General features: G+C 35.2%; 2 protein-coding genes across 2 annotated transcripts; one reads left to right on the top strand and one right to left on the bottom strand.

Moving 5' to 3' along the window:
• The first annotated feature begins 3,868 nt into the window (after nucleotides 1-3,868).
• LOC133672529 (GATA transcription factor 5-like) lies at nucleotides 3,869-5,475 on the top strand. The gene is made up of 3 exons (XM_062092961.1): nucleotides 3,869-4,019; nucleotides 4,156-4,510; nucleotides 4,601-5,475. Exons 1-3 carry the CDS (start codon nucleotides 3,940-3,942, stop codon nucleotides 5,276-5,278), a joined length of 1,113 nt encoding a protein of 370 aa, XP_061948945.1. The 5' UTR covers nucleotides 3,869-3,939; the 3' UTR covers nucleotides 5,279-5,475.
• A 5,867-nt stretch (nucleotides 5,476-11,342) lies between these two features.
• Nucleotides 11,343-12,134, bottom strand: LOC133672571 (putative glycine-rich cell wall structural protein 1). The gene has a single exon (XM_062093017.1). The coding sequence runs from the start codon at nucleotides 12,132-12,134 to the stop codon at nucleotides 11,343-11,345; it is 792 nt and encodes a 263-aa protein (XP_061949001.1).
• Nucleotides 12,135-12,576: the final 442 nt, after the last annotated feature.

Raw genomic sequence — 12,576 nt, forward strand, 5'->3', positions numbered from 1 at the left:
AGTTTCAAATATGTATGAATTGTTGATAGTTTTATATTTTTTAGAGTGCTTTATTGGCCCACCCATCAAGTGTGTGTTTGTAATAAAGTGCAAATTGTTTTTGAAATAGTAATTTTTAATTGAAAATATATTAAAAAAAATATTTTTTATTTTTAACATTAATACTTTAAAACCATAAAAAAAAACATTAAAAAGAATGTACAGCAAAAAAAAAAAAAAAAACACTCACCGAGTGGATAACTGTGGTGACGCTAATATTTTTTGAACTACTTACGAGAAGAATGAAAACTCGAAGAAAAAAAAAACACTAATTAAGAATTATAGTATACCAGGTAACTACGGGTAATCGACTAGTTATTAAGTAGTTAAGATACTCTCAAATTAACCAGTCCATTGATTAGATTTTTTTTCCTCCCCTGAAATCTATCCTTAGATTAGAATTCAAAATGATAACTTAGAAACAAACCCAACTATTTTAGCTGAACAAACCTATTTTAGTCACAGTTAATGCTAATGCTAATCGTAAATTAAGATTAAGCTAATTATCAAATAGATTTTCTTATTATTTTATGATTTTTTTAGAGGGCATTTTATGGACTTATTTATTAGTAATTATGGATATCTTTTTTTGATAATCTCACGAGGTATATATCTCGATCGAACCAGCAAGTTTAGGAAAAGAAAACAAAAGACTGACGGGGGGGTTTATTCGATAAATGAACATGTATGTATCATCAATTAATTAATTAATATATATATATATATATATATATATATAAACATTTATAATTAAATTGATCCTTGCCTTCCCTTAGTACTCGTCCGTCGTCATTCTTGGTACATGTGGATCATCCTTACGAGATGGAATTTCAAACAACACTACTCTTATTTATTGTAACAGTTTCGCCTAACTTGTTATATATTAATTATTCGATTTAAATTTTATTATTTTCATGATTTTATTTTTAGTGACACGAGTTTATTTTTGAATTTAATATCTCAAAACATGTATGATAAATCAATATCCAACACTTTTAATAAAACAAATTACTACTTCGTTATTTGTCGGGCGTGGGATCGATATTAAATATATTACTAGAGAAATTTCGTTTTATGCTTTTATAAGAAATTTCCCACCTCTCCCTTGAGCTGATAGCATGCTTGGCAAGATGCCGAAGTGGATGATCAAAAGCAAATCAATCATAATAAAAGCAGGCAATATCTCGACATCATAAGCACAGTAACACATGTTTCACAAACAATCTGACAATGGATCGAGATGTAATAATAGAGATAAAGTTTCAAGTAATTATATGAATAATTAAGGGTTAGATAAGAAATTGATCTTCATTACGGTTTCATTTATTAATTCACTGATAATGTTTCAATGGCCATTATTTTTCGTACCTGTTGATTTTCTTCTGTCTCAAGCTTGCGCAAGTTTCTTGACAGGTTAAATGTTAATTATCGTCTCGATGTTACATTAAATTAAATATGTTCACGTAAAGTTTGCCACATAAACAATGAAGACAATCACAGCATAACGTGTTGAAAAATACAGGTACATGTACGCATTACAGATTCGCACACGCTTTGAAAACGTCTAAAATGCATTCCAAGTTGAATTCTGTTACATGTAATTAATTACTTTTCTTGTTTAACTTAGCAATAAAGCAAATGGCAAACTATAATTATGTTCTGTGTCTGTTGTGAAGTTTCAATTAGGTCCCTCTCCTACTAATCGCACCCATGTTAACCCTGAACCCAACAAAATTATTGTTATCAAACCCGACCCATCCTAGTTGGTTGAATCAAGACCTGGCCAATCTGCCACTTGGTTCAAGCAGCGAAAAAAAATCCAATCTAGAGTTGACTTGTTTTGACTTGATTGAACTGACAGATCAACCAGCAACCAGGTTAAAAACTTGTTGATTTTTTTAAATTTTTGAGTTATTTTCCTCATCTAAAACTTTAGCTTTGTGTTGAGTTAGCTCTCAGATTATGTTTAATAACTATGATCAAAATCATGTCAATCTCTTCCCACGGTGAGATGTTAATTTGCTCTATTGAGTAGTACCATAAAAGTTACGTATTTCTGATGAGTGGAGGATATTGCCAGTGTAATCAGTAAGAGAGGGACCAAGATGAAATTTATTAAATAAATAGAGGGCATGGTTGTAGTTCGCCCTAAAGCAAATAATAAAAAACAGTAAGCAATCAAAGCGGGGTAGGCATTATGAATGGTGATTAGTTAAAAGAGATGGGAAAAATCTAACCAAGTAAGAAAAGTAAAAAAGAAAGAAAGAAAAAACAAAAGGTGGCGGTTTTCTAGGCCGTCACGAATTCGAGGTTTGAAAGGCCGGACAGACCAATAAATAAATAAATTAAATTAAATAATGAAATAAGAGAGTTTCTGAATTAGATTACGAAGTTAGAGATCTTTATACTAGCCTGATTTGGAGTATTGTTGTGATTATTTTTTAAAATATTTTTTATTTAAAAATATATTAAAATAATATTTTTTATTTTATAAAAATTATTTTTGATATTAGAATATTAAAATAATATAAAAACATCAAAAAAATATTAATTTAAAATTAAAAAACTAAAAAAAATTTAAAATTTTTTTAAAAAAATTTAAAACGCAAAAACAAACCAATCGGTTTTATTGCCTCGTAGTTGTAACAAAACCAACTCATTTTTGTAAATGAATTTAGTCCTTCTAGTTTGTCTTTAGTTTCGTTTTTAACTATGTTACAATTGATTGATATAAAAATTGATCTAATCTTATTTTGGTAGCAATTAAGTCAAATCAATTTAAATTAGCAAAGAATAAAAATTAAATTATTTAATTAAATAGTATTTGTTTACTATTTTAAGATAAAAGACTTGAAAACAAATAAGATACATCTTTTATACTTTTAAAATACATAAATTCAAATATATTTATTTTATATTTTCTTAACCAAATACTAATTATATTTTCTTTGTATTTGTTTAATATGTCCCGAAACAATGAACCAAATAAATTATTATATATTAAGTAGATGAATTATATTTACAATAAATCTAAATTTCATAGTTTGAATATAAATCTTAGCATAAACGGAAGGACTGGATTCTACGAATTGAATTTAATTCACAATTACCGTTTACTATTGAAAACTATAAAGTTATTAACACATATATCCAATTTAATTACATCTTTGTAATTTTATTTAACAATAGATGGATGCACTCTCCATACTTGTACAAATTGAATATAATTAGTATAACGATTCTTGTAAGCTCTGAATTGATATTGCATTTCAAAACACGGTGGGTAAAATTTAATTATTTTTAAAAAATATTATTTTAATATATTTTTAAATAAAAAATATTTCAAAAAATAATCTTTACCATACTACCAAATACTTATAAATAAAAGTTAAACTTCAATCACATTTTAAATATTTTTTGAATATATACTGGACAAGTGGATTAATTTTTATAATATTACACTGGGTTTGAATTCAAATAAAAATTATGATTTCTAAAATTAAAAAAAAAGAAGAAAAATACTTCAATTGAAATCCAAAATAAACTATACGAACTCAATTGTATATGACCATAATTTGAAGCCTAAGAAGGTCAACCAATTTACTAATTTAGGTAACAATGTAAAAGAGTATCTGGCTTTGAAAATTCAAAGGGGTAGTCCTCGTAATTTCAGTAAAAAAAAATGTGACATTAGGACGTTATTTCTTAAACTGCAAACGCATAAAATAAATTAAATTCGTCCAAATAAATAAATAGAGAGATAAAAAAAAAACAGTAGAGAGATAACTACTATTTTATATAAATACTTGGAAAAAAAAACAGAGAAAAAATAAATAAAATAAAAAAAGAAAGAAACTGGCACTTATGGTATAGGCCACGCATGCTTTCATCTCTCATTCAATGCTTTACCAAACTCTTCTCCTCTCCAAAATCCACAACCCCTTCTCTCTTCTCTCCTTCTCTTATCCTATTCGCTTCAGGTATACCTCTGCGAGTATATATACACACGCACACACCCGTTGTGTCTTCTCTTCTCTCCTCTCTCTTGGTTTTGCTATCAAGTTTTTAAATTTCTGGGTTTTGTTTTGTGTGTCCTTTGCTTTTTTTTGTTTTTAGGTTCAAGAAACAAGAAATGGAATGTGTTGAAGGCGCTTTGAAGACCAGTTTTAGAAAAGAAGTGGCTATGAAATTTAGCCCGCAAGTTTTAGACGATTTTTGGGCAGTTAATGTTCCCAACGGCATGTCGTCTGATGACTTCTCTGTTGAAAAGCTCTTAGACTTCTCTAATGAAAACGACTTCATTGAAGAAGAAGAGGAGGAGGGGGGAGATAAAGAGAAACCTTGTGTTTTTTCTGTTTCTGTTTCTCCTAAGCAAGAAGCCCTTGAAGAAGACAAAAACAGTGACAGTAGTCCTGGTTTTGCTGTCAAAGATGATTTTTTTTCTGTTCCTACAAGTGAACTTTGTGTGCCGGTTAGTGGCCCTGCTCTCTCCATTCTCTCTTTCTTTGAATACTTAATTTGTTGGCTATTTTTTTCACTGAAAAGGTGCCATTTTTTACAGACGGATGATTTTGCAAGTCTTGAATGGCTGTCACATTTTGTGGAGGATTCCAACTCGGAATACGCCGCACCGTTTCCGACAAATGTTTCTCCGCCGGAGCCGAAAAAAGAGAACCCGGTGGAACAGGAGAAGTTGGTTTTAGAAGAGCCCTTGTTTAAGACCCCGGTTCCAGGCAAGGCTAGAAGCAAGAGAACAAGAAATGGTGTAAGAGTTTGGCCACTCGGGTCGCCCTCTTTAACAGAATCATCAAGTTCCTCCTCTTCAACATCCTCTTCAAGCCCTTCAAGCCCTTGGTTAGTTTACTCCAAACCCGGTTTGAAAGTTGAACCGGTTTGGTTCGAGAAACCGGTGGCGAAAAAGATGAAAAAACCGGCTGATGAGGCAGCGGCAAAAGGTTGTGGTTCCAACTCGTCGAGGAGGTGTAGCCATTGTGGGGTTCAAAAGACTCCACAGTGGAGAGCCGGTCCAAATGGTTCCAAAACCCTTTGCAATGCTTGCGGGGTTCGATACAAGTCGGGTCGGTTACTGCCCGAGTACAGACCGGCTTGCAGCCCAACTTTCTCAAAGGAATTGCACTCGAACCATCATCGTAAAGTGCTTGAAATGCGAAGGAATAAGGAGGGTTTGGTTCCGACTGAACCAGGTCTGGCCCAACCCTTTGTACCCAGTTTTGGGTAGATTAGAATCGTAGTCTAGAGGAAGGCAGGGTATTAGGGAAAAGAGAGGATAGGAAATTGAACCGGGGGCATTGAAACCGGTTTTTATTTAGGTTCGGTTTGTTAGTGTACATTTTTCCTTTCAGGGTGGGTGAGGTAGATATAGTATTTGTAACTGAATTAGTGACGACCTTTAATATCGTGCTCTTTGTTTTTTGATGTTTTATTTTCCTTTGATTTTAAGCTAATTAAGCTCAGGGAGGTGGTTCTGGTTAGGGACAGGCAATTCATATAAAAAAACCCTAAATTATTACAGTCTTGAGATAGAAACCGTCCGTCTCTTGGAGTTTTGTCTTGAAGGCCGTTGCAAAGCATGAACATCATGAAAGCTGAAGCAGTTGTGTGCGGAATTGGGAAGAAAGACCAGTCTCGCCACATGTTGGCCATATTAAATCTTGAGTTGATGAGAAATCTAAAATGCGCATGGAGAGTTTGAGTTACGGATTAAAAAAACACTAAAAACAGTCGTTAATGAAAAACAATGATTGGACTAGGATGTGCCATGGATGTCATACATTGTATCATCTTCTTTCTTTTATTTAGCGCTGCCCCATGTCTGTCGTGATCCATCATTAGACAGCTTGGTTTTTAAATTCAATTTTGTTGGAGTTGGTTTAGTGGGTCGTGCTTGATCGAGTGGATCCTAAACATTATCGGTTTTCTTGTTTAAAATTTGATTTGATTTAATTTTAATTTTTTTTTCAACGAACTTGGTTTATCTACTTCTTCTGTTTTTTTTTCTTAGTTGGGTTCTTATTGAATTTTAAGAAGATGAAATTTTAGATTAAATTAAAGAGTTATAAAAAAAATCCCAAGGTTGTTTAGGCAATGCTTGAGAGTTGAGACCTCCTCTATCCTCCAATAAAAATCTATTTTAGTGTTGCTGGTAGCTCTCTCCCATTACTGTTGACAGCGCAACGAAAATCTTTTTTTTTTTTTAATTTCCTCTTTTCCCTCTCCTCTCGATTCACACACCTATCCTAGAAAATAAAAATATTGTTGACGTCTAGGTATTTTGTGAGAGAGGAGAGTGTTTCTTCCATAGTAATTATTAAAAAACGAATAACATTTTAAGTGTAATGCATGTAGCGTGAGACTTTCGCAGTTGATAAAATCCCTGCCCTTGGAAAGGGGAATCTGAGGGTTCAGATATATTGGCGAGAGTGTTATTTGTCATCTTTGATGGGTACTTTGTTTTCATATACAGTAAATATGGGTTTTCGATGCTGCTGAATGCCGATATGGACCACCCTTTGTTTGCATAAAAGAGACATTTGGGCCAAGGCATAAAGGCGGAGGTTGAGCGTTCAAGGTTTGAAATTAGCATTGGGATGGTGGATGGATGGCGTGCCTTTGGTTATTTCCCTCCATTGATCTTCAAATCTTTTCCTGTACACAGCTTCAACAGTGATAATCTTGTTTTCTTGCACCTATTTTTTTCCTCAGGTGCCATTTTTGAAGCCTGAACCACTTTGCAGGATGGGCTACTTAGTTGAATGATTTATCGAATGTAGTGACGGGCATTTTCCCCACATTCATGTCATGGGGCAACCCTGACTTGTTTTTATAAGGAGCTTCTGAAAATGCAGACCAATTTGCAGTCGCAGTCCCTTTTTATTGCTTCCTCTCTGGGGTAATGAATAACTTGATCACTTCCTGAACCGTGCCAGCCTTTGATCTAGACTTTCACACATCTTACGTGATTCAAACAGGACTTGTTCATTCAGGCAAGGGCACTAACAATCTTGGAGCGAGTGACTAAGCAGCTTTAATTACCTTAATGTTTGAATCATGGATATGCCTTCAACTAGAAAAGAGGCTAGGCTAATAGGGTTTGATTTTGAGCAAAGAAGGGAAGAGTGTGGGCTTTGGCATTGCAACACTTTCACCAATTCAGCTAGGCAGCACTGAAGCATTTATACACCACTGCCATTTTAGCTTACCTTACTTCAAGCACTTACTCCATGCCTTGAGATCAGGCAAGCTCGTTACAATGAATTAATTATCTTGATGGTATCTGTTTTTTTACCTTTTGGATCCATCTTTCCCCTGTACTACACTGCTCAGGGTTTGTATTGAAAGATCCCGAAGCATATCTTGAGCTCAATGACAAAATTTTGAAGCAAATGATCACATCAGTACTGTAATTTCACGTTTAGCGTTGCTTTGAGATATATATCATTTATCCTTGAGATGATATAAATAATAAACACCAACGAAAATCGATAGGAGATCCCGAATTAATCTAGTTGCTAAGATAAATTAATTAAACCTTCTTTAAGATTCTAAAATTTGGAATTTGATTGAGTCATGCAAGAACAAATGACAAATCATCATTCATAGTTTTCCACGTCCTTTGATCCATGAAGGCTGTTGCATGTTAAAGTGAAACTCAATGTCCGAGCCCCACTTCATTTTTTAAATGAAAAAAAATCCTCTAAGACCACAAGGATTTAATTTAATTTGAAAGCATACTTCAATTAGTTTTCCCTTCATCTGCTCTGCAAGGGAGAATTGCCGATGCTAAACACATTTGCTGTCCAAATTAACCTCTTTTCAAAATCTATGCTCCTAATCGTTCAAGTTCTTAATTTCCTTTTTGTCCCACTCATTCGTTGGAGCTCTCAAGTGGCTTCAATATAAATTGCAGTGAAAAACCTGAGTGTTTCACTGTACAATGAATACAGATATCAAGGACAAAGGCATAAAATTCAAGTAAAGGTCAAACAACAAACAACAAGATACGTTTTCTTGTTCAAAAATCGCACTTGGGATGTCACAGAACACAGTAAATCTTAATGCTGCTGGCGGATTTGTGATACAAGGTTATCAGTAATTAAGAATTGAAACGTTAGTTACAATGCGCATGCCAATTGCCATATGTCAAATTGCAGTCCCCAGACTTTTCTACAAGGCTCCTCTTCCTCCTCCAGTCAAGCGCAAGTCATTTCTAAAATAACAAAGAAAACGAAAGTCTCTCCTTCTTATGCCCAATTTGGCAAATATTTTATCTCATATATACCATAAGAATCAATTTTTTTTTTCTTTCCATGAGGTCAAGCAATACACATAATCAATTGTAATTCATTGATGAAATTTATACAAGTTAATTTAACATACAAGTTATCAACAACTAACATGAAGTTTAATTAAATGAAAAACTCCTACATGAAGTAACAAGCAGGCGGAAAGTTCCAAATGCAAGCACCTCACTTGATATTGTTGCGTGGCAGTCACTTGATGGCTATCTCCCACCAGCTCCAACTACTCTCAAACGTCTGTGATAGAGCAACAAGCCAGCAGTATGAAAGTCTGGTAGGAAGGATTTGGTTAGATGGTAGAGTTGTGTGGGGTTTTGACACTATTTCGTAGTGGAGTTCAAGCCTCGTGGACTTTGAGGTGATAAATCAGTACATCCTGAATAAGACTAAAGAGGGCTTTCTCAACAGACCATGTATGTGCTCACATGCTAGGTGCCGCGGGTTTCAAACATGCCGTGCAACCATTACTATACTCTTAAACACATCATAAATATAAAACGTTTTCAGCTCCACATATTTCTTTTTTAAAGAAGCCATCAAGAAGCAGTGATTATGATGATTTTGATGGTAATAAATGAGAAGTTATTAAAGTTTTTTTCCTGTTAATTTTGTTGAATATCCATCAGGGAAGGTCAAATTTATTGGCCGGCTCTTTCAGTTGTTTTGAGTGATGTGGCGATTATGATCTTGTGCACTCCACTTGGAAAATCCAAAGACCAGATGCTCAAAGCTTTTCTAGCCCCATCAGCAACATTATCTACTTAGTAGTAGTGATGGTGATTGTGCCCTCCTCGTCCAACCCCTTTGACATGGATGGATGTTTTATCATATGCCCTTGGCATTACTTCTCAAACCCTTCTTGCTTATATTTTCTACGATTCATGCATACATCCATACATAATTTAAGATAGTCGTTTAGCTTATCTAAATCATAAAAAAGTTAGGGTTCTTGCTGCGCTGATTTTTGAGATTATTTTTAGAACCGTTGTCTCCAAGAAAACATTCCAGCAATGTTAAGGCCTGGAGTGTTTAATTGAAGGTTTGGTGCTCAGTCCATGTGCAGGGGAGGGTAAATTTAAGAATTGGAAAAAGGATACCCAGTATAGTTATGGTCTGAGATATGTTGGGAGGTAAAAGAAAAAGAAGAAAAGTTTAATTAACAAATAACTATACAAAAACCTACAAATTACCGTACAAAAACATACAACTTACTGTAGTATTATATTGCGGATTGCTATAATAAAATTACTATTTTACCCTCTAATAGAAAAGTGAGATGCCTTTGTGTTGGCATCAATTCGGTCTTTTCTAGATATCCACCGGTTATTAAAGAATTGTTTGAAGTATATTCATCTTTTCATTTTTTTAAACAACATAATAATCAATTTACTTGTCAAAAAATTTAGAATCATTGATAAAGGATATCTTCATCTTTTCATTGTTTAGAAAACTGTAAAAAGATATTCTTTCCCTTGGAATTAGAAAAAAATAGTATATATTTCTAGGAGTATTTTTATCTTTTCATAAAGGTGTTTTTAATTCTAGATTTAGAGGATGTTTTGATCTTTTTACATTGATTAAATAATTTTTAAATTCAAAATGCTATTTGCTCGTACTCTTCACATGTCAGCGCATAAAGGGCACCCGTATTCTTTGGGCGATGCATGCTTTTAGTTATCATTTATTTATTTACATAGATGATATTGATTTATTTAATTAGATTTTGCATAAATTTTTTTATTTATACTTAGTTTTTTAATATAAAAAAACACATTGGAAAAACCTTGTATATATAATTTTTTTTGAAAAATCATATTATCCGCAACGAATCACAAGTCAAATAGCTAATTAGATGAATTTATTGTGTAATCCAAGGTTTTTATTTGGACAAAACTCAATTTAGCCCATAAGCTATATACTCAATCTCAATTAGATCCAAAATCTTAGATTTTATTGATTCGTCTCTAATGTGTTTTAGACGATTCTCGTTGAGGTCCTTAATTATGTAAATATTAGTTAACTTTTTCACCGAATTTATTTCGACGCGATGCCATTTTATTTCATAAATTATGAATATTAAATGGAACATATTAACAAAACAAAAGGATTTAATCGAGAGATATGGGAAATGTTTGGGTCTTAATTGGTAAAAGGGTCAGAGACTATATAAATCAAGATTTACCCCCGCCCCCCGTGAATATTGACACCACACTAGTTTGCCTTATTTTTTTCTCTTTCCCTATCAATAGTTGTTGGACCATTTTGAGTTATGGGCTTGGCCCGCCTATATGTAGAAGCTCACGGCTAGCTAGGACTGAGAAAAGGGCCAGGTCTTAAAAAAAACACTCATATGGGCTTTTCTTACAGTGCATAAGATGAAATAGTTTCTGGGTTCCTGAGGGGGGGAAAATAACCTTAGAAGACGTTTCCATTTTTATCGTTTTCTTAATATATATATATATATATATATATATATATATATATATATATATCATGTCATGTTGATAAGAAAACATGTCTAATCTCTTAAGAAAGTGATGAGTGATGAAGGAATGCGATCATGGTGTTGAGCAAAATTCAAAGAAGAAGAAGAAGAAGAAGAAGAAAGAGTGAAGGAGAGGAGCTAGGTAGGTCTGTAGCAGTGCTGGCCACGGAGCAGATGGCACTAAGAAGTAGAAATCAGTAAGAATATTAATTTTATTAGCCACTCTCACACAAAAGTGTTGCGAACATTTAAAGTATTAATTGGCTTACAGTCGACTCGCACAGAATTTAGAATAAGATTCGATAGGGAGGGAGGTAGTGCTGAAGATTATTTCTATGGGATGCATGATAGTATTTGATGTGAGGTTATATCGATGAAAAGGTAGAAACTGAAATCCAGGAGGGAGGGAGGGACGGAGGGGTATTTCAATCTTGTTCCCACTTAGCTAGCAACGTCTTTTTCCCATGCAATAGTGTGCATGATCACCCTTTCATTTAGTTTCAGGGAGGACTAACTGATCTTGCCCCAATTGATTTTCTTGGGTGGCCACCACATCCCCATGGCAAACAATCTCCTTGGTTGCCCCCTCCACCACCTCCTCCTCCTCCCCAACCCCAACCTCCCCCTTGACCTCCTCCTCCTCCTCCACCTCCACCACCACCACTCCCGCCGCCGCCTCCACCACCTCCACCTCCGCCTCCGCCACCACCTCCACCTCCGCCACCGCCACCTCCATGGCCCCATCCAAAGCCTTTACCATTTCCACCGCCGCCTCCGCCACCTCCTCCTCCTCCACCACCTCCGCCACCTCCACCACCTCTACCACCACTGCTAGCACCTCCTCTACCACCACCATTGCCACCGCCTCCTCGACCGCCACTGCTAGGCTTTCCTCCTTTTCTTTGGTGTGGCTTACCTATTTCTTTTCCATGACCGCTATCACCACCTTTCCCGACTCCACTTCCACCACCACCTCCTCCATTTCCATTACCACCATTGCCGCCGCCACCTCCTCCTCCACCACCACCACCGCCACCACCTCCTCCTCTTCCACCGTTGTTCAAATCACTATTGTGTTCGACTAAAGCATCTGTATAAGTAGAGTTTGTTCTTCCTTCTCTTATATCATCCAGCTCAACGTTGTGGCTTCCACTTGAATGCACATCATTTTTAGTAGTGTTAAAATGAGCCACTCCGTTTCTTTCCTCAAAATCATCTAGCCCAAGAACCAGAAATGGGCGAAACACCAATGCAAGGAACAACAATGCTCCAAATTCTCTTGCAATCTCCATTAGTTTCCTGCTTCAGCTAGAGGTGCAAACCCACATTCTTATACTCTCTGAAACCCGCTGACAGCTAGACACAGTCCCCACATGAACAAACCAGAATCCAACAAACGCATACCCAATTTCATAAGGCTGCAAAAGGAACCCTAAAATTATCCGGGATAGATTACTACTCTGCCTTGCGGCGCAATTTGTCCCCACCCCTACTCTTTTCCCCCTAAAGCACGCTAGAAGGGGGCACTATGGGCTCGCCCCACGCCGACTACAAGTTTAACATGACAGAACAGCATTTAGTTCTTCTTTACAATATAATTTATAATACCGAGCTGGCAAACTCTGTTAATGCTCTTGGAGTATCTCAGAGCATTGAGCTTCAAATGCCCTCTTCGAACATTAAAGAATTTTTGCAGTAACATTTAAAATGAGCACAGGATTTCCCAATTTGCAT

Source organism: Populus nigra, chromosome 14 (genome assembly GCF_951802175.1).
Source record: "Populus nigra chromosome 14, ddPopNigr1.1, whole genome shotgun sequence".
In the NCBI taxonomy this organism is placed as follows: Eukaryota; Viridiplantae; Streptophyta; class Magnoliopsida; order Malpighiales; family Salicaceae; genus Populus; species Populus nigra.